At 33.1% G+C, this 27724-nt stretch overlaps 2 protein-coding genes across 2 annotated transcripts; one reads left to right on the top strand and one right to left on the bottom strand.

Annotated features, from left to right (window-relative positions):
• Nucleotides 1-731: 731 nt before the first annotated feature.
• LOC128159705 (carnitine O-palmitoyltransferase 2, mitochondrial-like) lies at nucleotides 732-12488 on the bottom strand. The gene is made up of 15 exons (XM_052822886.1): nucleotides 12306-12488; nucleotides 12176-12216; nucleotides 11831-12033; nucleotides 9978-10037; nucleotides 9461-9564; nucleotides 8440-8573; nucleotides 7956-8060; nucleotides 7264-7361; nucleotides 6597-6743; nucleotides 5896-6016; nucleotides 4889-5079; nucleotides 3401-3570; nucleotides 2799-3027; nucleotides 2209-2400; nucleotides 732-1671 (listed from the first exon to the last, which is right to left on the bottom strand). The coding sequence occupies exons 1-15, from the start codon at nucleotides 12360-12362 to the stop codon at nucleotides 1526-1528; spliced, it is 1998 nt and encodes a 665-aa protein (XP_052678846.1). The 5' UTR covers nucleotides 12363-12488; the 3' UTR covers nucleotides 732-1525.
• Nucleotides 12489-12598: 110 nt separating this feature from the next.
• LOC128159704 (muskelin-like) lies at nucleotides 12599-27642 on the top strand. The gene is made up of 21 exons (XM_052822885.1): nucleotides 12599-12764; nucleotides 16284-16353; nucleotides 16651-16793; nucleotides 16983-17071; nucleotides 17390-17502; nucleotides 17888-18025; nucleotides 18362-18416; nucleotides 18644-18718; nucleotides 19416-19484; nucleotides 20130-20242; nucleotides 20470-20583; nucleotides 21476-21633; nucleotides 22365-22503; nucleotides 22757-22883; nucleotides 23901-23968; nucleotides 24437-24513; nucleotides 24971-25082; nucleotides 25556-25633; nucleotides 25959-26123; nucleotides 26493-26553; nucleotides 26944-27642. Exons 1-21 carry the CDS (start codon nucleotides 12682-12684, stop codon nucleotides 27072-27074), a joined length of 2178 nt encoding a protein of 725 aa, XP_052678845.1. The 5' UTR covers nucleotides 12599-12681; the 3' UTR covers nucleotides 27075-27642.
• Nucleotides 27643-27724: the final 82 nt, after the last annotated feature.

Raw genomic sequence — 27724 nt, forward strand, 5'->3', positions numbered from 1 at the left:
AGAAAAGAAATGAAACTGGATATCTCTGCCTTACATACATGGCAAGGACTTGTTATATTTGTCTTGTCTGTTTTATTTTCTTTTATCTGTCACACTTTTTGCTTAGTTCAAGGATAGAGTGCAAGTTTTTCATCAAGTTCCAATATACACAAATACATACTTATAGATAGATGCAACCAGTTTAACTGGATCATTATTTTCTGACCTTGACCTTTCTTATTACCATGCCTTGATGTTATTATTCCTCATATTTTGAATTAAAATCAGTTTCATAGACGCCATAGAAGAATTTCTATTTAACTTTAATTTGTTTAGCCTGGAGATACTAGTAGATATATGCATGGTTGTGAGCAATTAAACAGTAACATTTATTTTTTTTTACCTTTTGCATGTCCTTGACCTCACTGGTCCTTATTTTGAAAGAAAGTGAGTTTAAAGACTTTGCTCAAGATTTTTTATTAATACATGTATTCAACATTTTTTTCTTCTGACCTTGACTTTTTATTTGGCCTTAACCCTGTGCATTTCTATTTTGTTTACTGGTAAACTTAAATTTAGAAATTCATCTCACTTACCATCAGTACTTTTGAGTCAGCACAACTGTGTGGTCATCCCTGCTTGTGAACAGGTTGACAAAAATTGATTGATAAGGGTACAAACTTCAGAGCCATAGATCATTTGACCTGAATTGAATCCTTGTGTTCCCATGAAAATAAGAATCTCAAAGAAAATGTTGTAAAAAGAAAATATGTTTAATCACATAAATCACAGTATTGGAATCTATATAAGGGCCTTTTTAATCACAGATTGAAGGGTAATGAAGGCAATCTTGTTACAATTGCACAGGCATAGTAAATGCAACAGTCTTTGATGTTTAATGGGCACTTATGAAGTATGTACATGCACACATTTGTTTTTCTTTACTAATTATCACATTTTTATTCTCAGACAAAATATTTCAAGTTGGGGAAAAAAAATCACAACTGAACATTTTCTCTTGACTGTAAATTCACAATTTCTGTTGTGCACATTTTATATGCTAAACATTGCATCTCATCAAAGAATAACAGTATTACTTTTAAACTGTGTAAAATACATCTTGAATTCCATAATACTCATGCACAATTCTGTTTAGATGAATATATATATAGAACTTGATCATATTACCACAATATAACATTGGAATACATGTAAAGTCTTTCATTTGCTACATGTAAATACATTTATTCATTTACTCATTGTTCAACATTTTTATGAATCACATGTTTTGGTCAGAATGGACCCATCTTCAAATCTCGTATAAAGTCAAACCAAAGCAATTAGAGACTTAAGATCATTTTTTCCAGTTCTTTTAAAGGAAATCTGAGAAAAAATTCAATTAAGTCTGACAGTAAATAATTTGCAGACAAAGAAGAGAACAATCACTTCAATATATATCACATTAAAACAATCACATAAATAAAGTAAGGTAAATTAATTCATGTATGACGATAACGAGTGACTATCTATGTCCCTGATTTGATCACTATGGTTTCCTGGGATTTCGCCCTTCTAGAACTTCATACATGTCATCTAACGACTTTGTGACACACTCGATGAATCCCGGAGCGTTCCTTGCGGGAGGGTAGCTGGTCACATTGAATCCTATTCTGCTGTCTTCTATAGAGTAACCTGTCAAAATGAAGAGGGGGAGAATTTAGCTTACTTGAGTATAAACAATCTTATTTGATAATAATTCTAGCTAAAAATACAGCTTAATCACTACACATGTATTTACATTGTGATATAAGTTACATAAAAATAGATACAATCTGTAATGGAATTTTTTGTTAGTTGGGGGGGTTGGGTTAATATATAACAAGATCAGAGCCTTTCATTAGGACATGAACAAATTTCATATTGATGATTTGTAAGATAAACATCAACCAACAGATAATAAGGGATTTTTATTAAACACAGGATAAATACCTGGTACATTTATACAATACAATGTATTATATTTGATCTGACTGAGTCTCTTTTATTTATTAGCTGTTTAAATTCTCTTACTCAACCCCCTCTCCTTATGTTACCTTTCATCCTCCCTTTATCCATTTCCCTTAGACCTTTACTATTTTTTACTCTATGTTGACTCACATTGAATTGCTCTACTGTTCTGTTGATTACCGTAAATAAAAAAAGTGGACATGGAATGATGGGAAAACTCACCCACTCCAAACCCGTCGGGAGTCACTGGGGCGAATCCTCCAATCAGAATGGCAGGACTAGACACCGTGGAGGTAGACAGGATGATGTGGTTCAGTTTCTGGTAGGCGGGGTCAGTGAACAGCTCGGGGACCCGCCCACCCTCCTCCTCCACCAGGGTCTTCAGACCGAACAGGTGTCTGTCAAACCCCTTACCTGTGTTAATGACAGAAATTTACTTTAATACACATACAGAATCTTCAGACCAAAAAGTTATTACACGTACATGTATGTACTTTTGATAATTACAGAAATCTGCATGAATGTTACACATACAAAAAATTCTTAAATTTTCACATGGTTTTTTCAACACTAACATAGCCACACCAAATATATTTTGTAACAACTGTAATAAAAATTTGACCTCAAACATGAAAAATAATTTCACCTTTTGACCTCTCATGTAACGTTCAAATATTGAAAAAAAAGGTTAGCATGGACTAGAAAGAGCAACAATCAGTAATTAAGACAGACCCAGAACAGAAATTTTAAATTAAACATAAAGAAGTAATTTCAAGTTTTAAATGGACAGCAGTGATTGATAGAATCAATACCCATTGCAGCATTCCTGGTGAGGGTGCCATGCTTCTTGGAGCATGCCAGCATGGCGTTCTTCAGCTCCTCCGTGGATGGGATCGGATGGTCATCCACAAACAGCATGCATGCCCGCTTGGTTTCCGCAGTTGCTGGGCGGATTGTTTCCGTCCTTCCATGCTTAAAGGCGGAGGTGCTACAGGACTCATAGGTAGCCACAGTTCCTTTATATTGTCTGTAGTAGGCCATCTGTTCAGGAAGAGATGTAAATCAACATGGTAAAAAATCAATTTACATGGAATTGCCAAATGCAAATTTAGAACCTTTATGATATATGTTTACATTTATGTGTTTATATACTATATTCAAATAGTTCTGTCATTTCATCATAATTCATTTAAAACCCAATTTTAGTGGATTTCATTGTTGAGTTGATTTAGGAATTCAAGTGTTTATAAAAGTAAGATGTCTGTCAATATATTTACTACTTGGACACCCTTAAATATTTATTAAAATCTAAATATTTCCTGGAAATTAAGTAATGTACATGTACTACATATAATTCAAGCATTTAAAAATTTTTGAGTTTTTTCACCTTTAAATGTATAAAACATGTAGTTACCTGGATAGCTAGTTGCATCAGTGAGTCCGGCCCCATCCCACTCTTCTTGACGTAAGACTTGGTGTATTTCTGGTACTCTAAGTGGTCCACGTCCAAACTCTGCACGGTCGCATTGAACTTCTTCACAGACTGTTCTACATTATCCTTCATCTCTTGGTCCAGTTTAAATTCTAAAAACACATATAAAATGTTCTCAAATGTATACAGTGCAATTCATTGATATCTTAAAGTAGTCCGAGTATCGCACTACGTCATAATACGGATTTTACAATATTGGTTCGACTTTTACAAAGCGTTATTGATACCCGGTATTGATTTTGCTCTACATCGCTGTTGTAAACAATGGCAATAATAAGCAATTAGAACGGTAATATATGTATTCTATGAGAGATAGAAATGATTAATGTTGAGAAACTCGATTTTGTTAAAGTAAAATGAAAAACGAAGTTTCTGATTAACCAGGATCTCAGGTATGCTTATATCTTCTTTGTTTTGATCCCCCCCCCACCGGAATTTTTTTTTTTCTTTTACTAAAACCGGTTTAAATTTAGAGACAGAAGCTATTTCGAATTTAATTAATCGTCAATTAATTAATGTTTAAATGATATCTAACATTGTTGACAGATCTAGGCAGGAAACTGTAGCAAAATGTGATTTTTATGGATTTTTTCGTCAGGGTCTACTTGGTTTAGAGCTTATAGCGTGAAAAGTAATCCGTCAACATATAATTTATTTTACCAAATCTTTTTTCTAAGATGTCAATCTATAGAATAAACACCATGAATTTAAGTTTGAGTCCATAAAATAGTAAACAAAATTACCAAACGCGATACTAGCATTGCATTTTTTGATACATCAGGTCCATAAAGCGTACTTACTTACAAAAATTTGCGCAAACTTATTGATGAGATATGGCTTAAATAAATATTTATACTTTATTTTGTATGTTCAGTTCTAATTTTCCCAAAATTGGTAATTATTTTTAGGAAAATCGGACGTCTGGCAAATTTCATAATTGTTAATAATTTTCGCAAGGGGGTACACCCGTCTGAGAGGTGATAGCAAACAAACTAGCATGTAAACATACATATTTTCTTTTGTATATGTATTGCTAGAATGTATATTTATCATTTAAAGCTAAGCTTTTAATGATTGAGCCCATTTAGTGCCGAGTATAGGACTACCTTAAACCACACCTCAATTTGGAGAAAATGATCGGCCTGATATAAAGTTTTTAAAAATTTACTGAGAGGGTACTTCAATTCAAACCCATTTCCATGCTCTTGTACATAAATGTACAAAGTCAAGAATTCCCAATATATATTCATCAATGCAACAAAATTTTCATAGTTTTCAAACAGAAGTACAGTGGTTATTTTTATGTTGCATACTTTTCTCTGATTTATTAATTAACCAAACAATTTCTTAGACACATCTGAGAGCAAAAACACACATTTTAGATCAAAATCTAATATGTGAATAACTGACCCAGTTTCCTGACATTCCCTGCATTGGCTGGAACATCAGTGGATGGATGAACTACGGATTTATCTATAGAGTTTGCGAAAACCTCGTTAAAGTAACGCAACACTGCTACACCGTCACCCCAAGCATGTTCAAAGTTAACGCAGGCGTTACCACTTCCTGTCAAGATCAGGGATAAGCTTTTGTCAAACCATCTGAAAAACAGCAAGAAATATTACCCAGTGAGACTTAGTGATCATGTCACAGACACCTAACAAGGTTTGATGGTCTATGCTGTTTTTCAATATTTTCCTAATGAAGATTGATAATAAAGATTTTGATTGGTTTTATATGTAAGCATGTGTTAAACAAAATGCAAGTGGTTTCTACTATGGAATGCCTAGATGTCATTCTAAACTAAATAAATTTCATAAAATTATTTTAGAAAATGTAGTACAATGTAATTTCATAAAATTATTTTTGAAAATGTAGTATGTCAAAGACACATTGACACCACTGACTCCCTAAGTTTCAATATCCAGATTTATTGGGAAAGAAATAAATTACTGCTGTACTTTTAATCTGAGTTCCAAAACCTCTGACCATTAACTCTCAACCATATCAATCAAAGTTTTTCATATTTAAATGATATTATTCGCCCATTAATTAAATTTTCCAGTAAGTTTTTTTTTTCTGATACATTATACATCAATCAAAAAATCTTTATTTATTTTAATTTGTAATTATGTACCAGCCCAACTGAAAATTAAGTCTTCTTGGGCAGTTGGACAGACTGTTATTTCAAACCTTTGCAATTTCAAATATACAATTTGACATACATGTAGCCTGCTTACTGCTACCATGCAGAAGAATCTATTCATATGGATTTTCTTTCTTCCCCTTCGAAATTTTCTCCATGACCTTGCTCGCTCTCTCTCTCTCTCTCTCTCTCACTCTCTCATATGTATATTATTAAAATCTTTTTAATCACCTTGAATACATATATTATTAAATAAATAAATCCGCCTTACATTCTTCCTGCCTCTCCGTGGAGGAACTTCCTGGTGACATCATTAGGATCGGTCGGCTGATCATCCTCCAAACAGAGGGTGAATACTGCTGAGTCTATCAGCTTGAGTGTCTCCTCATTCCCTGTCAACACAATATGAGAATAATGTAAATATAAATTCATTTCATTCAAGAACTATTGAAGAAACCAATGTTCCTCCTTATTCTTAATTTGCTTTGTAACACTGTAACTGATTTGAAGAAAATAAAATGGGAATGGCTATGAATTATACAATATTAATCAAAACCCAAATTACAATTCATTGCACTGAACATGTATATACTGTAAATTCCTTTTTTTTTACGCGGGTACTTATTTCCATGAGTCCACTGTTTTGTATCAAATCGCAATCATGAAACTTTTGTTATAATTTCCTATTGTTGAATACTGTCTAAAAAAAAAAAAGCGAGATTTTAACATCTGCGAAGGTTGCTTCTCGCGATACTTCGTGAAAATTATTTGACGTTTAATTAGGAATCTACAGTATGGTATGAGAGACAATGTACATGTACATAAAAATTATGAAATGTAAAGCTTTATGTATATAAAAGTATTCTTTACTATAATGAAGTATCAGTACATGTATACTAGTCATGTTTATCATTTTGTTTATCAAGGATCATTATAACATGGAACTATACTTTGTTCTACAGTGAACCTTACCCAGACCGATAAGCTTGTCTCTGTAGGTGGCCCATGTGTCTCGGTTCTCTGCAGTGAATACCCCCACAGGGTGAGGGGCCGGGGGACTGGAGTCCTTCATGACCTGGTGGACACAGGACATGATGACCTCCGGCTCCAGAATGTTCCCTACAAAAGTCAAGGTCGATCCATTGTAGCAAGCCTCATGTTTTGTGTCCATTTTACTTTCATTTTTGTTTTGCAGTAGAATGGACAAAAACATGAGTGACTTTTGTGGCTTGTGACAATGCAGCAAATCTAGCTACATATATGTAATATATTCACCCCCATTTTATATTTGCCTTTTTGCCCTTGTTATCAGCAGGCAAATTAAAAACTGAGCAATTTTCAATGTCTCAAATTATTACTCTTTCAGCACAACTATATATCTGGGTGAATTCAAGACGGGGTGAAACCGTTTGCAAGTGAAGAAGGGCAAAAATAACACAGGGGAAAAAACCCTGTATACAGTATACCAAAATTTGACTTTAAATTTAAAAATATATAATACATTATTATATAAAATTAATTCATGTACAAAAATCACCAATTTTTTTGCACATTATCAATACAACAACTACAACCATTTGAAAAATTAGTAAAAATGACAGGAAATTTTTTTTGAAGAAGAAATTTTGAAACAAATAACCTTTGGAGTCCAAGACATCGAACACGTAGAAGTTTCCATTCCTCATGACAAGGAGATGTTTGGCGTCTTTGTCCACCACCAGTTCATCCTTGCCTGGTCTGTGTAGATATAAACACCAAAACAGGACATCAAGAATTATGGTAATAATTTTCCTTTTTTATCAAACCTATGCTCCTAATATATATAATATCAATAATATAAAGTCCATGTTGCTGTACCAGGAATTTGTTGCTGTGAAACATATGGTACTAATAATAATTGCAATCTACTTCTTGTGGTTTCCAACCTACTTTTTGTAAGCTGATTCAAGAATACATAAACATGGGTACATGTATAAGTTTAGAACAAATTCAATGGATAAACATACAGAAGATTGGATAGGAGTGCGCTAATTTATTTTACTATTTTACTCAAGGGATAAGAAGATTGGTCTAAATTTTGAATTCACTTATTCACGAATGTTTGCAGTTTGACAAAACAAACACAGAGTATAATATTATACAAAGTGTGATCTGAATTCACTCAAAACCTATGAACACTACAGCATTCACTTAATGTAAACAAACATGTTAATGTGCATTTATCAAATGACTCTAAAATGAGGTAATTTGCGATTCACATAAACATACCGGTACAATGTCCAGAAAAATTCTCCATGTATATTACCTATGCTGAGTACATGTATTACTTACCTTGGAATGCGAGTTGAATTAAAGAGGTTTTTGTACTGACTCATGTCCAGAGGGAAAGCCTTATACATGTAGGCTCCATAGAAAGCAATGGAGGAAGGAATCATTCTGTCAGAAAAAAGAATCAATTATCTATGCATGACTAGCATTGGCTGATGCATTTAACTTCTCCTGCTTCAGCCATGGAGATTTTTTTTTATAAACAAAGCTACTTTTATAAAACAAATTGATTTTTCAACATTACTCAGTCAGATATTAGAAAATTAAATCAAATGGAAAAAAAAAAGTTTAATTGAATTTTCAATAAAATACATCAAGATTCAGTGTTTGAACAATTAAACAATGCATGAGTAATGTAGTTTTAATATTCCTGCATTCATTCCAAGCCTGTGTACAATAAAAATCATGATAATGCTCAAAAGATTGCTTGCTTTCTGAATAGAAACTTTCTGTGAAAAAAAAGATGGACATACATGTATCTGTTTACCTCATGACTTTTCTGAATCTCATGTTGTCGGATTTTGCCGGATTTAGATGAAAGATATCAGGTTCTAGAATGTTGGCACGGAGGGTCTTCATGAACTTCAGAGACGATACGATCATGTTTGTTGAACGAATCAGCTGTAATCAACAACAACATACAACTTTCTATTATAATATTTAATTCTATATAATATTATTGAGACATATTGAGACCTGTATGCACATGCACTGTATAACATACATCAACTTATAACAAAAAACCCAACTTATCTCTATCGTTAAATATGTCAATTTTCTTTTGACATCTTCAAGTACTGTGGAATCATTAGAATTCTTGGTGGCTCAATTTTCGTGGTATTCAGGGGTATAGCCACGAATTTACATCCTCAACGAAAACGAATTTTGAAAGAGTAAGTTTTCTTACTGAAGCTGAAAATCCACAAAATTACATCCCCACGAATAAGCAAAAAAACCCACAAACCACGAAAATTGGCCCCAACAAATTTAAATTATTCAACATTAACCACTTAATAAATATCCTTTGTAAAATACAATATTTCTATACACAAAACTTGCAACATCTTCCTTCAGACTGTTATCGATAAGTCACAAAGAGGAGAAAATGTAAAAGATGATACTGTAGATTCCTTATTTTACGCGAGTACTTAATTCCATGATTCAACGATTTACCATCAAATCGCGACAACATAAAATCGCGAATTGCGAAACTTCATCATAGTTTCATGTAGTTTACATGTCTCCCAAAATTAAAAGCGAGATTTTAGAATTCGCGAGACGGGCTTCTCGCGATTTTACGCGAATATTAATTCCTCGCGTTTAATAAGGAATTTACAGTATTCTTAAATTTTCCAGATAAGTTTGTTCTTATCTAAATGGCAAACCTTCCATTATAATTATAAAAGGAGTTTTTATTTGCACACAAACAGCCAAAAGATTTTTTCACTGATAGATATACATATTTATAGAGAGCTTAATTCACATGGACAGGTTTCTTAATTTGATACCTGGTTCTGGTATTCTGGACGGGGGTCATCTTGGAAAGAGATGAAGGGATTGTAATTCAGGACTATGGGCAGCCGAGACTTTAGATACATGTCAAACCATGGTTCTAAAAGACAAAGATAGAAAACAAGTCTTAAGGAGAGGAACTTGTAAGTTGTTAGAACTTGTTTCTGATCCTTTTGTTTATTCAATAAAATATGTTCAAAACAAACAAACAAAACATGTCTTGAAGACGAACATGTATTAGTTTTTGATTCAATTTGATTCATCTGGTTGCGATGTAAAATGGGAATGTTTGTTTGATATAAAGAGATATAAGTAACATCTGGCCACACACAAAACAAACCTGGAATATATATATTTTTTCACAAAGTATAACCAAGGAATTGTATTCTGAATTACTGTAAATTAAATTAAGCTTGTAGAAAGAATTTATGAATTGTTTCTGCATTTTTGCAGCACACAATTAAAAGGGAGATAACTTTGATAATATGTCTCACTTCTGGTACATGTACTTACTTGTTACGTAACTTGTGTGTTTGTTTTGTTTATCTTTTGCAACCAATCTCTTCTGAAGATCTGTTAGTGGAGGAAAAAGAACAAAGTAATGGTTATTCAGTATCTTAAAAAGAAACGAAAACTTCGTTTATAAAACACTGCAAAAGTGTTTTTAATAGAAACGGCCATAAATGTATTGAAAATAATTTTTTTTTTTAATTTTATGACCTCTCAGACAGGAATTATAATTTTTGTACATTCTATATATAGGGCAAGCATTAATAGCGAGCGCAGCGAGGCGGCGCGAAGCACCGCTCGCGTAGCGAGCTCCATAGACAACGTGTACGAGCAGAGAAAATTTGAGTTGAAATCTGCACATTGTTCAAAGAAAATTTTATGAGGCCACGTGAAAAAGTTCTACTATCCCAGTGATCCTTTGCGGTGCATAGCAACATGGCGGAACAGGAAAATTCTTACCTGTAAATCGCATACATCATTTTCATTTAACAATAAAAAATCCTTTTAAAAACATTAAAGTAAACAACACATATGCTTACGTAAAAAACTGTACCTATGACGTCATTTCCTTCCCCGAATTTGTCCGACAATTTACGAAAACTGTCGATCGCATAAAGTTAAGTATGACGTCACAGTGATCTCGCGTTTTATATTCCTGCGATACATTTAGAGGTGGATCAAGCATCTGTACTGGATGTAACATGTAGGAAGTACTCAGTAGGGAGTCACCGTTAATACTGATACTGCGCTCGCTATTAACGCCTTTTACGGTGACTCTTTGGCTGATAAGTTTTGTTTTGATGATTTTTTTTTTGCTCAGTAAAAATACACATGCAAGTTCCATGCTAAATTTATTGTCATATTGATCCAATCATTGTACATACGTTAGGTAGGTGACACAAAATTATTGAAAAAGAAAAGTCTAATCATTTATTTATTAGATCTACGTGTAGCCACGTCATTTTGTAATGAATAAATAAAAGAAAAAAATTAAACTGTTAAAATATCTACATGTATTTGTTTTAGTTGCATATATGGTCAAACCTTTCAATAATATTGGATATCACACACTAAAAAAAGGGGGAGGGCACATGTCTACAACGCTTATATAGCGTACAAAAATTAAAAAGATTAAAAACAAAATTGATGTCACAGAGGAAAATAATCAAAACACCGGTAACAACAAGGAACAAAATGAGAATTAACACAGACACACAATTTATTAATTTTAATGATCATTATTAAAAGGAAAAGAAGAGATAAAAAATAAAAAAAAACGGCTTTGTGTTTATCAGTTATTTTAATAAGTCTGTTTTACATTTTATTAATGCTCAATGGTAGTTTTTTGTTGAAGTGTATAAGCCTAGGTAGGGACCATTGGAATAAAAGTTTGATATCTTCCGGTTCCTTGCGGTGTTAAAAGTTTTCGAGACAAAGCCAAAGTTTTTTGGTTTGGTTAAGTCCACGGGTTGCATTTAACAATGATGACAGATGTGTGGATCCTTCTGCGCTCGCCCCAACGGTCACACCGTAAAACATATTAATTTTATATAATTATGTTTGATGTACTCGGGGAGACAGCATTTTTTTTTTATTTTCTTGAACAACAATAACAATAATCTGATAATCAAACTTTTTTTTCATGAGAAAGCTACACAAACTCAATATTATTAATACAAAAACATAATTTAGATACTGGTGTCCCAGTTCTCGCCGAGTACCATTGATAAAATGATGTAACTTAATGCACTCATTTTGGCCTTGAGGATTCATGTACAACTTTCAAATTAAAAACAGGTATATGCTCTACTTCATCAGATTTTTGCTTGTTTTCTTTAGTTAGCAGACATTTGTACCTGGACCATCTGTGGCCTTAAATTTGTTCACAATGTCAACTGTTTGGTCATATTCAGCATCTGTCAGGATTTGTCGCTGACTCTCCAGGTATTTCTTTAAGGTATCCTCCAACTCTGGAACTGGGAGCCTGGGAAGGCTGGCCTGAAAATGGTCTGTGCGCAGAATGCTTCTGTGTAGAAAATCTTTATCAGCTGGGGCAGTGCTGTCCAAATAGAAAAAAATCATATAAAAGTAAATGCCAGTTAGCTCATTAAGGCGAAAAATTCAGAAACAATCAAAAAAAGTTTTTCTTTAAGTCTTGACACCCATCAGTTTTGATATAGTCAACAAATGCTTGACAGTACCTGTAATTTAGTGATGGGTTTTCTTGATTAGCAGTGAGATGCTGAAAAGATAAGCGTAAGTTAAAGTATAATCAACTGATTGCATTAAATAAAATCAAATAGCAAAAAACAACCGGAAAACAATGAAGACCTGTAAAAGTTGTAATTTTGTTTTCCTCAACGCGTTTAGCCTGTGAAGTTTCAACATTCTGAACTGTCGACCGGTGGAAACCTCAAACAGGAAATCGCCTTTGCCGAGAAAAACCAAAAGCGCGAATTGTCGTTACTATTTTTCCGGCAAACAAACGCAGTGTAGAGAAAATAATTTTTTTTCTTCTAAACAAGATCAAGTAATTCATTGCGCTGTTTTGCTATTCCTCATAAAATCAGTTTTTCTTGACGGGAAAGGTCTTGGCCATAAATAAAAACCACGTAAGCTTCACCATGCTAATAATCTTCGTGAACTTTCTCTCGATCGGGCTCGGGAGTCAAATATTTTTAAAATAAAAACAAACTGAGCACCAGGGATGGCAGAAAACTGCGAAGAAAAGGATATTTTGTCGTATTCCATCTGCAGATACTCAAGTTTTTCATACAACTATGTCCCAGAGTAAGTGTTTTTTATTCTCATCAACGAATTCTCCTCATAGCGGCTAAATTGATTTTGTATTGTTGAAATTGAATTAGGACGAACATGATGCAGATGTATGTGTATCTGTATCATTTGAAGATGGATGTATTAAGGATTTTCTTGTCGATATAAAGAGTTATTTAACAGGATAGGATATAGTCATAAAACTCTTGAAGACGTAAGGAAAAATCAGACCAGTCCTGCAATTTGTAAACATTGTGACCATTGGGCTGAGAGCAGATTTTTATGGTTTGAAACGCAAACAGTGGGATCCACCTGCATTCTCAAACCATAAGCCAAAAGTAAACTAAATGTCGCGGGCTCAGTCTACGTGATGAGGTCATGTTTCATACATAAAACGTAAAAGTTTTTCAGAATAGCAGAAGATAAACGTTTCCATGAATTTTTCATTTTTTCTATTAATGTTAACATGGTTAATCCATTTCATAAGTTGACAATTTTTTTCTAATATGTAAACGGTGTGACCGTTGGACCGAGCGCAGATTTAACACATTGCAGTTTGATTTTTGTATAATAAAATCTATTTAAAACGCACACAGTAGGATCCGCCAGCATAGTTGCCTACTCAAATCATTCGTCAAAGTTAAACTAAACGTCGCGTGCCCAGTCTACATTATGACGTCATATTTCAGATGTAAAACGTCTTCGGAAATAGCCGAAGAGACTTACGTGATTCCGAATTTTTTTTTATTTCTTCTTTCATTTTTCATCAATTTAATTTATATGAATGCCAATGTAATAAAATTGAATACTTTATTCAGAATCTTAAAGATCAGTTCCTTGACGTTAATGTTTTTATTTTCCATCTGATAATTTGATAAGACATACATAGAACAAGTCGTGTTTCTTGATTGAAGCACTATTGAAACTTATCTGGTTTCCTTTTTAATTTCTTTTAATTCAAATTACCTTCTATTGAAACACTGGAACTTATTAAATCGAGTTTAGGGTGTGACCGTTGGACCGAGCGCAGATTTAACACAGTACAGTTTGATTTTTGTAGCATAAAATTTATTTGAAATGCACACAGTAGGATCCGGCTGGTTTCCTACTCAAAGCATTAGCCAAAGTTTAACGAAACGTCGCATGCTCAGTCTACATTATGACGTCATGTTTCAAACGTAATACACGTTTTGTCTTCGGAAATAGCCGAAGAGAGTTAAGTTATTCCGAACTTTTTTTTTATTTCTTCTTTCATTGATTATCAATTTAATTCATATAAATGCCGTGGTAATAATATTGAATACTTTATTCAGTATCTAAAAGACCAGTTCCTTGATATTAATGTTTTTATTTTCCATCTGATAATTTGGTAGGACATACATAGAACTAGTCGTGTTTCTTGACTGAAGCACTATTGAAACTGCTCGTGTCCTCTTTTATTTCTTTTTGATTAAAATTACCTTCTATTTAAATACTGGAACATTTTAATCGAGTTTAGGGGCAACAAACATCGATAAGTACCGGTCAAACAATGATCGAATTAACTTTTTAAAAACAAAATGGCTCCCAATATGGTGGCGCCCATGGCTGGAAGAAAATATTTTTGCCCTTAGTACTCCTGATTCAACTTTCATGTTTCAATGATTTTTTTATATATATGTGTTACCATTAATCCTCGCTGCGCTCAGTAATATGTAAACGGTGTGACCGTTAGACCGAGCGCAGATTTAACACAGTGCAGTTTGATTTTTGTAGAATAAAATTTATGTGAAACGCACACAGTAGGATCCGCCTGTTTGCCTATTCAAATCATTAGCCGAAGTTTAACTAAACGTCGCGTGCTCAGTCTACATTATGACGTCATATTTTAGACGTAAAACGTTCAAGTTTTGTCTTCGGAAATAGCCGAAGAGAGTTACGTTATTCCGAATTTTTTTTTATTTCTTCTTTCATTGTTCATCAATTTAATTCATATGAATGCCGCTGTAAGAAAATTAAATACTTTATTCGGTATCTAAAAGATCAGTTAATTGACCTTAATATTTTATTTTCCATCTGATAATTTGATAAGACATACATAGAACAAGTCGTGTTTCTTGATTAAAGCACTATTGAAAATTATCTGGTTTCCCTTTTAATTTCTTTTAATTCGAATGACTTCTATTGAAACACTGGAACTTATTTAATCGAGTTTAGGGGCAACAAACATCGATAAGTACCGATCAATCAATGATCGAACTAACTTTTTAAAAACAAAATGGCTGCCAAGATGGCGGGGCCCCGGGCTGGAAGAAATTTTTTTTGGCCTTAGTACCCCTGATTCAACTTTCACTTTTCACTGATTTTCTTATATATATATACGTGTTACCATTAATCCTCGCTTCGTGAGGCGGGCTTCGCCCGCCTCTCGCTGCGCTCGGTATTATTTCTTTATTCAGTATTTATAAGTGGTTCCTCTTTTCCATCTTATAATTTTGATAAGAGACACATACATAAAACTAGTCTTATCTCCTGATTAAGGCACTGTTGAAACTTATCTGGTTTTCATAATCTAATTATTGTCATTTAGATTACTTTCAGTTGAAATCTTGGAAAAATATTAATAGTAAGAGTTAATGGACAATACAGGACTCAAAGTTGCGACTAAATAGGTCGCATATGAGACATAAATACAGGTTTTGCGACTTAAATTAAAAGCCAGTCGCCATTTGGCGACCAAAAATATCCGCCCGATTCATTTTCAAAAAATTTACATCGGAGTCAAAAATCTTTCAAAATATTAAACACAATGGCAGACTATTTAAACAACAGGGCATGTTTCAGTCCTATTTTAATATATACGAAGAAAATACTTTATCCAATGGAAGTTTTATATGCAAAACTGCATGAGACAAATATGTTTAGTAATGTTTGTAACACTTTAACAAGACACTTTAACATCACAAAGGGGAAACTTATTTTGTTTTGCCAATGTGAAAGAGCTTCATACAAGATATTCCTTTTTACGTATCCACTCAAAACAATAAATTCTGGAGATTTAGTAGTCTTTGAGCCCTGCAATAAATATCGAAAAGCACCAGCCATTCAATGAATGAGTTAACTTTGTTAAACAAAATAGTGGACAATATGGCAAGCGTGTTCTATGGCAATGCCCATGAACGATTTGAACTGGAAGAAATTTTTTCAGCTCTTAGTGCCCTTGATTCAACTTTTATTTTTCTTAAATATTTGTATTGCCATTATAAGCCTCTCTTTTCAAGGTGGTCAAATTGTGCAGAGCATTGTTACATGTACTTTGACAATTTATTGTTGAATCAAGTCTGCTTTTGTAAGGTAGACTTCACTGTGTGGATTGAGCAGTGAATTTGATAGTGAGAAAATGGTTATGCTAATGGATAAAATTTGCCCTCCAAGCAGTCACACTGTAAAACATATTAATATTATTACATTCTTGCTATGTTTGTGAATGACAATCTTTTGACTCTGATCAATTAGCAATCAAAATGTTTGGATTTGAACATTTCTATATTCCAGGAACATTTACAGTGACAATCCCAAGGATCAATCTTCACGCTGGTCCTCAGACTCCAACCAACCTCCCCAGGTACGTTACCGACATTGGTGTCCAGTCAAGGTGTAAAAAGAGGTCATCTCGTACACAAAAAGTCAACTCATATACGAAACACAAAAGTCAAATTTAGTGCTTGCAATTTTACATTTCTGCGATTTGAAACAAAACAGTAGAATCGTGGAATTAAGTATTTGTGCAAAATAGGGAATTTACTGTAAATAATAAAACAATGTAATGTTGTTACCAGAGAACAATTATATATATATATAGTATGCATTGCTCCTGTGACTCTTGTTTTAATTAAACATACGTGATCTTGTTTCTGTGTAGTTCTTGACCCTGAAGCTTGATCGACCAGCCATTGTGGAGAACATCACATTTGGGAAATATGAGAAGGCTCACGTGTGTAACCTAAAGAAGTTCAAAGTCCTGGGAGGTCTGAATGATGAACACATGATTGAGTTATTTGAAGGGTCAGTTCACTTTAAATATTCAATTGATGTGGTTGAATTTCATCATAAATCAGTGGTTAAAGTGTCATGCTTGTGAACTGCAGATCGTGAGTTTGAATCCACCTGTGAATTTTGCTTATGCAATACTCTCAGAATGTTTGATGTTTCATAGCTATATATTTCATTTACAAATCCTTTTGGTTTTTTCAGGGGTTTGAAAAACGACCATATAGCAGAATCTTTTACACTTAAAAAAGAAATTCATGATAATTTATTCCCCTGCAGATATATCAAGATAGGTATGTGCAATCACAGATTGTGAAAATAAAAAATAAAGTCAAAATGAAATATCTTGAATATCAGGGATTTGTCAAAGTGAGTTTAAAGTCTCAACAAATGTTTATGTATTGTAACTTTGATATCTTGAGTTCTCATACTTGTAATTACTGTCCCATCGTGTTTGAGGTATCAGGGTTTGATTGTAATTAATCTTTGAGATGGGGCAGCAATGAAGTAATACATGTACATGTATTCATAAATTTTTTAAAAAAATGAAAAATTAAAAAAAAATTGTTTTACATTTTTATTACATTTGTATTGCATTTCTATGATTACAGTCCCTCTCCAAGCTTGGGGCCCCTCCTGTTTTAACTTCAGTATCTGGTATGTAAAGTTACGAGGAGAGAGTAACTGGGATGTTGTACAACCATGTTTACAGTGGCTGGTTACAGTAAGTTACGTTACATCTGCCTTAGTAAACTGTTAAATTAAACTGTAAATGTAAAGCAATCATACAATCATGTAATATGTCTGTTCAACTTTACAAATTTTGAAATGCAAAATTGCTGCAATAGCCCCATATCAATTGTGTTCATTTTTATATATTTTTTGAAGCATGGCAGGTTTGAAACTTCAAGTGTGATGAACATTCAAGGTTCTTAACAGCTACATTCTGATATCTGTACTATAATATACATTGTATTTGTTACTTATGTACCTTTTTTATCTTACCTGTCAAATGCCAGTGCATTCTAAGATTTCTGTTACTTTTTTTTTAGGATTAAACTTTTTATCATGTTTAATTATAGGGATTTTAATTAATTTTCCTATTGCAGTTCCGGGAGAAGGAGGCCATTCGGCTGTGTCTGAAGCACTTCCGACAGAGGCAGTTTACCGAGGCGTATGAGGCGCTCCAGAAGAGGACCAAGGTGTCCCTGGAACACCCCATTCTCACCGAGCTACACTCCATGCTGGTGAGGTCTATTGGCTGATCATGTGGAAAATTAAAATATTAGTAGATGAAATCAAATAATTCAACTGATACATATAGTGCATAATGGGGGTGGGGGGGGGGGGGGGAGAGAGAGTTATAAAAGTACTACTCTTTGTGGTTTTTAGTTTTATACTTAATTAAAAGATTTTAGTTTTGTGATTTTTGATCAGATAATATGAAGGTAATTTTGGATTCAACATTTAAATCTAATTGAGATATTAAAAAAATATATAATTTTAATGGATCTTTTTTTGTTAACGGAAGAAGATTGTAGATATTTGTAGATATATTTTGTCCACAAATTGTTGTTTTCAAGGTAAAACACGGAGATTTTGAGAAAAGTGAAGATTTATTATGGCAAGCTGCAGAGGGTATGTTTAATATACCCTCAAATATCTCAAACAAAACTGCCCCTTAGTCAAATCCAAGCTTAACGATTTTTTTTTTATGTGGCATTCTCTACTTTCTCAGCTATTCATCAAATTGTTCTTAACATAGCTGTGATGTTTTCCCAATGTTTTACTCTGTACATTTATTTTGTTCCTTATATATGTACTGTACAATGTTCAATACAAGTACAATTGAATATTCCTTCCAGAGGGACTGTTTGACCAGTATATCTGCGACCAAGACTATACACCCAAATGGACCCCGATAGAACCACTGCCTAATGGTAAAGTTTGTAGATCATACATAATGATTTCAAAAATTTCCAGTTTCAAAATATTCAGTGTCAAAAACATAGATTTTGTAAAGACTATAAGAGAGCTGAATGTTTGTGTCCATTCTTGAGCCCAGTGGTAACATTTGCTGATTATGCATATTAAAAATTTATTGTTTCAAAATATGCAATGTAAACATGCATACTTGATACTGTTTTGGCTTTAAGGGAGCTGGATGTTCAAAGCCATTCTTAGACTATATTGATCTCATTGAGATGAAGAGTTCTGCATAAAAAAAATACAAAATTTAAACATAAATATTTACAGTTGAACTTCAATATCTCGAACACTGATATCTCAAATACAATGGATATGTTGATGTGATTTGTAAGTCCCAACAACTTATTTTTTAAGCATTTTATTTTTGATATCTCAAACACGCGGATATCTCGAAGTTTTTAAACAGTCCCATCAGGTTCAAGATAACGAAGTTTGACTGTATATTATTTTACCTTTACAATGAAAAGTGTCATATTTAAAATTCAAAGGTAGATCAGATGGGTAATTTGTTAAGCATCCTGCAGCCTCACTAGCTATTATAATCAGTTGGTTTTAAATGGCATTTATGACAGTTTTTGGTTTAGCAATATACATACATTTTTTTTCTTTAATGATTTTAAAAATACACAAATTTTATTTAATTCAAAGGAGATAATCCCAGCACCTACCAGCCAGGGATGAGAGGGGGGCACCAGATGTGTCTGGATCTACAGACTGGTAATGATTAGCTCTCTCACGCCAAATTCAAATCCATTGTTAAGATTCATTATTTTTTCTCATACAAACAAATTGTATGTGAAGAATATTAATGATTGTCAACTTGAAGAAATGTTTGCATGAGGAAAATGTTTGGGAATTTATTTGAGACTTAAAATCAACAAAAATCACAAATATGCAAATAGGTTCCAAAACAGGTATTTTACATGTACTTCACCTAATAGTATTACATGTACATAATAATGTGTTAGATCCATTTTATCAAAAGCTTGGACTTTTGGTGAAATGGAACAGTCTAGTTTACTCATCAAAACAAGCTGTCAAAATTTAAGTACGTTCTTTCTGATTCGCTTAGAGAAGCTCATAAATATTCATAGACCATTAAAATCTGAAGCTCTGCAATATGAATTGCATGAAATTGGCGCTGTTTCTACTGAAATATACAGCCCTGGATGAAGTCGGACAAGTGTCATTATGTTCTATGTATTCATATCTGTAGCTAATGACTGCACATTTAACCATGAGTAGACTCTGCATTCATCAAATCAGAGTTTGATACAGACTGCCCATAGTCGAAGCTCTTATGAAAATGGTTCTAATATACATGACTGTACAGTAACAGTAATTTTCTGTGTCTTGTTTCAGAGAGTCTATACCTGTTTGGGGGGTGGGACGGGAATCGAGACCTGTCCGATTTCTGGGTCTTTTCTGTCCCGTCCAAAGAATGGACGTGTTTAAGCAGTGATACACACAAAGAGGTAAGAATGAAGGGACTTTATGCCATCAAAGTATGATTACCAAAATATTATAAAATCTTAAAGGAATTTTTTTAGTTGTGAGATGGAAGTTTATGTATTATTTTGATTCATTAAACTTGACAGTAGCCCTTAAAAATAATCAAATTGTCAAGAAGTAACAGTGGTTTTTCGATCTCTATGATAGTCTCATGATGCAATTGGGTGTCTACAAAAATTTCTTTTTTCAGGGTGGTCCGAATGCAAGATCCTGCCACAAAATGTGTTTAGATTATGAAAGGAAACAAATTTTCATCTTGGGTAGATATCTAGATGCTTCTATGAGAACTGCTGAAAATCTCAAGGTATATAAAACATTGGAGTACCTTCATAGCAAAAGTACATATCCATACATGCACATATTAATTATTTCTGTATGATATGCTTATACTAGCTGTTTTTCTGTTTTGTGCACTGTTGTTTTATTGTTACTTTGTTGCCACATAGCAGATCCAGAATTGTTTTCCATGGGGTGGGGGGGGGGGGGGTGGGGGTGGGGGGGGGGGGGGGGTAAGTGACATTATTTTGATATTTTGATGAAGGACAAAATATCACAGAACAACATCACTAAGAATGTTTCTTTTAAGTACTGTGGTTTCATCAATATTCATTGAATACCAATTTTCGTGGATTATGTTGTTCAGTTAATCAACAAAATTAAATGTTCATTGAAGTGCAATTTCTATTTACTTTTTGTAGGGTCATTAGCCACGAACTTACATATCCTTGAAACTGTGATATTCACTTTATACCCAAAAATTGATACCCTTGAATATTAATGAAACCACAGTACCACATAACCTCACTTTAGACTTCCTTTTCAGAGTACTGGTAACTTCAATGTGACATCTTTATACCGGTATATGACATTGCCTCACTTTTCTTTTACAAAGTGACTTAAAAAATATGTTCTTCATACACCAATATCTTACAGAGGGAGTTTAACATGTACATCATCAAGAAGACAAAGAATTAACCATCAGATCTACCTTGAAGTTTTAAAAAAAATAATGATTTGTTTAGCTCTTCACTATTATTTAGTAAACTAAAAAACATTCCATATAATCTAACTTTGAAATATGAATATTTTCCTTTAAAATTATACAGAGCCCTTAATTCTTCTAATTTAAAGGAGATTTATACAGTATAAAAATGTCCATGAACACCGAGCCCTCTTAAGTCGCTATTCTTTAACAGAGTGACTTTTACATGTATGACATCACGTCAGGCCGGTGGACACTGATTACTGAGGACACGCATACTATGGGTGGACCGCGACTCATCTACGACCACCAGATGGTCATCGACATCCAGAAACAGACACTTTACCTTTTTGGTGGCCGGGTACTAAGCAGGTATTTAATATAATCTTAGGGGGGGGGGGGGGGGGGGGGGGGGGGGGGGGGGGGAGTCCACACAGTGTACATTTATGTATGTGTGCTTATAAATAAATTTTGGTCTCTTTTTGATTTTGGAAATCAAAACTTTTTCTTTCTTAGAGTGTAAACTTTCTGAATATGCCTGGCAAGTACAGGTTTTCAGTACTGCTGTACACGCTTTGTATATTTTGCACACATATACATTTCAAGAAGATAAATATAGATGTAAAAAAAATAATAGTACAGATTTAGTTGAGAACAACATATCAGAGTTTTCTAACATGATCCCAATTTTTGTTTCAAGTGAAAATTAATTAATGTCAATACTGAATGTGAAATCAAAGAAAAAAGAAGCAATCTCAAACTTCTTCATGAGAAAATCTTTAAAAAAAATACAAAAAAGTTTTTTTTAAGTGGAGATCATATGGAGATGTTTATTAGTGCTGATTTTGAAATATTTGTGACAGTGAAGGATATGATAAAGGTATTGTACCTGAGGCATGATCGCTAGAGCAGGAGTTCGCAAGTGCTCGCCAAAATTTTCTGTACCTGCAACACATTTTGGCGAGCGCTTGCGAGCACCTTCTCTGCTGAACATGCCTCAGAGGTTCAATAGAATGCAGGAATTTTAAGTACAGTATTTCTGAACATGCCTCAGTAGAATTCAGGAATTTAAATACAGTTAGCTTTTTAATTATCTCCAACAGTGTAGGATCAGACAGAAGTGGAGAACCTTCGTTCAGTGGACTGTATGCTTACCACATTCCCACCAACACCTGGTCCTGTATCATGGAGGACAGCCCTACCTTAAAATCAAGGATAGGCCACTCTATGCTCTTCCACTCAGTGAGTTTGTTTCTCAATATTGAAAGTTTTTATTTACATGATTTATTTCAAAATTTCAAGAAAATCATTAGTTTTAGACATTTCTGTAACCACAAAATTGAGGGGTCCCATATCACCTTTATTCAAGCCGTTTTTCTCAAATATGAATCAAAGAAGTTATCGTAAAATGAACACTTTATATACATGTAGCAAAAGAAACAAACTTTTTACTTTTGGCAGCATCTTTAAAATTTTCAGTGAATTTTACTTGCAGAAAAGACGGTTGTTGTATGTGTTTGCGGGTCAGAGGTCAAAAGAGTATCTAAATGATTTTTTCACCTATAATGTAGACACAGGACAGATAGACATTATTACAGATGGAACCAAAAAGGATTCAGGAGGTAGAGTATTTGTGTTGTACAGATGATAGGGTAAGGTAGAACAGATTTATAGATGCTGGGTGGTCTACAAATTACCCATCAGATCTCGTTAAATTTCATATTTGATTTTTTTTTTAACCATGACCTATTTAAATACATGTATTTAGTATAAAAAAAAAAAGAAAAATTCTGAACATTTCAGTTTTTAAATTTCAATATTTCTTTATGCAGAGACTTTGTTCTCAATGAAATTAAGAGGGCTCAATGGTTGTGGCTGTTTTTAAACTTTATTTATCTCCTTTAAAAAAGAGCTCCACTTAAAAAATATTGGAAAATATCAAATTTGAAAGGTAAATGATATGAAGTTTTACTGTATTAACTTATATATTATAGCTAAACAATTCACATCTTAAAATTTTAAGAAGATATGATAGTTCATTTGTTAACCATCCAGCCTCCTTAGTAATAAATTTTAAAAAGGGCAAGAAGCGTCCAGACCTCATAACTTGAATGTGTCAAACAACTTTGCTTCTACATTGTATTATCTCTTTACTATGGTATGAAGATAGTAGAAGAAAGCTAGCTCATGTGTGTTGAATGCATTTGGTGTCGAAAATGACAACTTTTACTCTTTGGCATGAATTTTCTCCTTTAGTTTTTTAATTACATTTATTTAAGAAATTTAAATGTGTTTTAATTATAATTCAAATAAAAAAAACCTTGGTAGTTTAATTTTACACTTTACAATAGTTACTTTGGTTTCCTGGAAAATTAATCAATGACATGAATTTCTTTCATCCTATTCTTTGATTAGAATTTGCATGGCTTCCATGTTCATTGGAGAATGGTCCGTTTTCTCTGCTCCTCTATCTTAATTTCAGTTTGGGATTTTATTTCCATTGTTCACATTGACTTTGATGGAGTCAATATGATTTCAATCTTGATTCTTGGTACATGATGCTATGACAAATTGATCCATGGCACACCACACTATCCAAGAAAATTAGAATCGGCCATGTTTTGTTGTTCTATTTTTAGTTCCTTCTGCTGGTTTTACTCAAAGAGCAACTATAGACCCTAATAAAGACGAGATTCATGTGTTATCGGTGAGTATATACAAGAAACTTGAAAATTCTCAAATTCTTCAACAATACATTCTATTGTGTTTTTGCAAGTAACAGCCATTTTGAAATTAATTCTTATAAATTTTTGAATTATTTGTAACTTTAATTGCATGAAAAAGAAAAAACAATCAAGATTTTATCACGTACCAACCAAATTCATATCCCGGTGAACTTTTTAACATTTGTGTCCTTTACTTATGACTACGTTTAAGAAAGGTCATTCATTCAGAATTATTAACATCACTGTATTTTTATGGCAACAATAATGCAACTATCAAAGATGAGCATCTGCGTTTATCAATGTGACGTCATTAAAAAGTTCACACAGAATTGAACATTTTTGCTATTCTGTTGGTTCATATTAGAAAACATATTTGTAAATGTAAATACCAGTATAATTATAAAATAACATTAAACATGAATGTTTAAATGATTTTTTACTGAAAAAAGGGACTTAATAAAGAAAAGGAGAAGAGAGAAAACGTCAAGAATTCTTTCTGGGTATACAGCATTAAGAAGAACCGATGGTGAGTAGCGTACCTATAGAAATAGTTGTTAGGGACTTCCTCATTGGATCATATACGCTACCTGTATTCATATTGAGTTAGTTTTGTGTTAAAGTATTTGGTTCTTTAAAAATGCTTGATACATGGGCAGTATCAATGTACATGGCTGTACAGAACACCCTACTCTAATAATTGGTAATTTTGTTTTTTTTATTACCTTGATTTATATTTGGCATCTTTTATCCAATGTGCCTAAATTTATTTTATAATGAAAAGGTATCAAAAGAAGGTTTTTAAACCAGTTATATGATTTCTTTAATATTCATGGAAGAGTGTTGCAAAACTATTGGACTCCTATTCTTAGTAGTGTATTCGTACTTTCATGGCAAAAATCTTGTAAGACACCTTTCTTTGATATTCATTTATTGATAGCTAGAGTTTTGATAATGATATGTTAATTAGTTTGGTATCTATTCAGGTCATGTGTGTATAGAAATGAGAACACAGGGCAGCAGTACTGGACAAAGATGCAGAACCTGGAACCGGTGCCTAGGTTTGCCCATCAGCTGGTGTACGATCACATTAGAAAGGTTAATGTTTATTCATGAAAAGTCAATGTTTATGTATGAGCAGTTAATATTACTTAAGCACACATGTATGAATATTCATGAAGGATCATTTCTTTTTAAAAAGAGACTTGGACACAATTTGAGATCAAGATTTAGAATCAAGTTACAAGCGAGAATTCATGATTGTTATATATTTGTAAACAAAGCTCAAGTCTTATATTTGTTTACAAATACCAGTAGTGTAAAGAAATTACAATATCATTTCTCTGCCAAAATGACTTGTGGCAAACATAATAAAGGGATTCAATGTGTGCTTAATTATTGATGTTATTAACAAAAGAAAGCATTTGTCATGATTAAAAGTTATAGCAATGCAATGCTTATGTACACAATAACAGACTTGAGTTATGTTACTCTGCATCTTGATTGTAACTTGCTAGACATCAAAAATGAAAAAATGATAACTTGAAATTCATGAGCTATGAACGTTTCAGGTTCATTATTTGTTTGGTGGCAACCCGGGTAAAGAGAGTTTACCAAAGATCCGATTGGACGATTTCTGGGTTCTCAAGGTGTGTTAATATACATATTGTATCTTGTCAAGGAAAATTTAAATTTTTTATAGCCTCTGATTTTGGAATTCTTATAGATTAAACTTAATCCTACAAAGCTATCTAACAGTGAACATTTAAATTAAAAGTTTAAAATAATTTGTTGTTGTTTTTGTTTTCTACTGAAGATAACTAGTATTAATGACTTAATAGAAATATGAGAATTGTTATGAATTTTTTATATCTGGAGATAAACTTGTATTGATTAATCAGAAGTGGGATCGCCGCACCCATGAATCTTTTTTCAGCTGTTTCACCTAATGATATTTTTGCCATTTTTTCACAGCTTTGTCGCCTGTCGACGGAGCACCTGCTGCGTCAGTGCAAGTACCTTCTCAGGAAGTACAAGTTTCAGGAGTTAGCAGAGCGCGACCCTCATGCCGCCATGTTGTATCTACAGAACGACCTGGCCAGTATTGTTGACCACAAAAATATTCAGGAACGAGAAGAGGTCAGTACATTGTGTTTGCCTGTTCGTTTTCTGATTGTAACTTTTGATAGATAAATAAAAAAATAGCTAATCTCATTGGTATTTTTTACACATTTATTAAGCTGTAAGTTTTAACTAATGTGAACAAATTTCTTCCATGTGTAACTAAACACGTTTACAGTTTATAAACAGCTGCATCAAAAAATTTGTCATTCTATATAATTATACATATGCTCTGACAAAATTATTCAATCTTTAATAGACCAAAAAAAAACCTTGAGATGTTTTTTTCTTTTTTGTGTGTTTATGTTTGAACCTCAGAGGTGAAAAAGATTAAAATGATATTAGATGATGAAATTCATAATTTTTTCTTTCTTTTTTTTCTTTTAGTTTGAATCTCTAGCATCAACTTTGTTCCGATCTCCAGGAGACGAGACAGAAGGAACAGAAGGTAAATACATGTATAAGTTAGTCTTAGATTTTGAAATGAATTGCCGCAACATGTTGTTGGCAAATAAATCTATAAAAAGCTGAGATTTAATTGGTAATAAAAACTTTAGCTGAGAATATGATAATGATGTACTTGTAAATTTTTTACATTATTTTATAATTATTTTAAAACATGGAATTTAGTCCTTCTGTGAGATTTGTGAATAAAGTTAATATTTTGATATTTTTATGACACTTCAGATGTAAATAAAATTAATCTTGAGTTCATTAAATCTTTAAAAAAAATCCTTAAAACTTCAAAGCCTGGATGCATGGTTTTTTTTCATGTACATAATAATTGTTAATCATTTATAACATAGAGGCTTAGTACTCAAATACGACTCCTTTACAGAGACCATACTAGCAGACACCAGTACCCATCACATGGCCAGGACGGAACTCTTTGATCAGCTGGTCGCATTCTTCCCGGAACACATGTCACAGCCAAAGGGGAACCTCGTGGACCTTATCCCACTCACATGAATAAAGCCCTCGCCCTCGCCCTCTCCTCACCCCACCCCTACCCCCTCATCAAGTGATTCATATTGTTCAATAAAGGCAACTGTAAATTGAGAGAAAAAAATTGTCATTTTGTTCAACTACAGCTTGCAAGTGCCAAAAAAATTGACTTGTAAATGGACATGCATGAATATTTTTTAAATGAATTTATTATGAAAGGTCTTGTTGAAGTATTTATTCAGAAATAGTATAGATTTTAATGGCAGTTCAGTCACAGTAAGCTGTGAAGTTTATTGCTACGTACTCCCTGTCCCTGGAAAAGGTAAAGGGAGAGGATAGTTGTGTTCCTTTAATCAGCTGATTGACATTGATCTAAATATTATGTATATATGTAAATGTGTACATATTACTAAGTGTTACATTTGATCAGTGACCCTTAGATGACATTGCATCGATATAATAAGTACTATGTACTGTTACAATAAGGTACTTGTACTTGCTGGTCCTGCTTTATTTATTACAATGTTTACTGATGATTTCAGTAATGTGTGTCTGTATCTTAATGTCACGAATAAATGAGTAAAAATGTCTACACCATTGTATTATTCTATTTTTCAGTATGACTATAGTTTATTCAGGAGGCTGGGTAATCAACCAATATTTCCCCATCAGAG

Source organism: Crassostrea angulata, chromosome 8 (genome assembly GCF_025612915.1).
Source record: "Crassostrea angulata isolate pt1a10 chromosome 8, ASM2561291v2, whole genome shotgun sequence".
Classification (NCBI taxonomy): domain Eukaryota; kingdom Metazoa; phylum Mollusca; class Bivalvia; order Ostreida; family Ostreidae; genus Magallana; species Magallana angulata.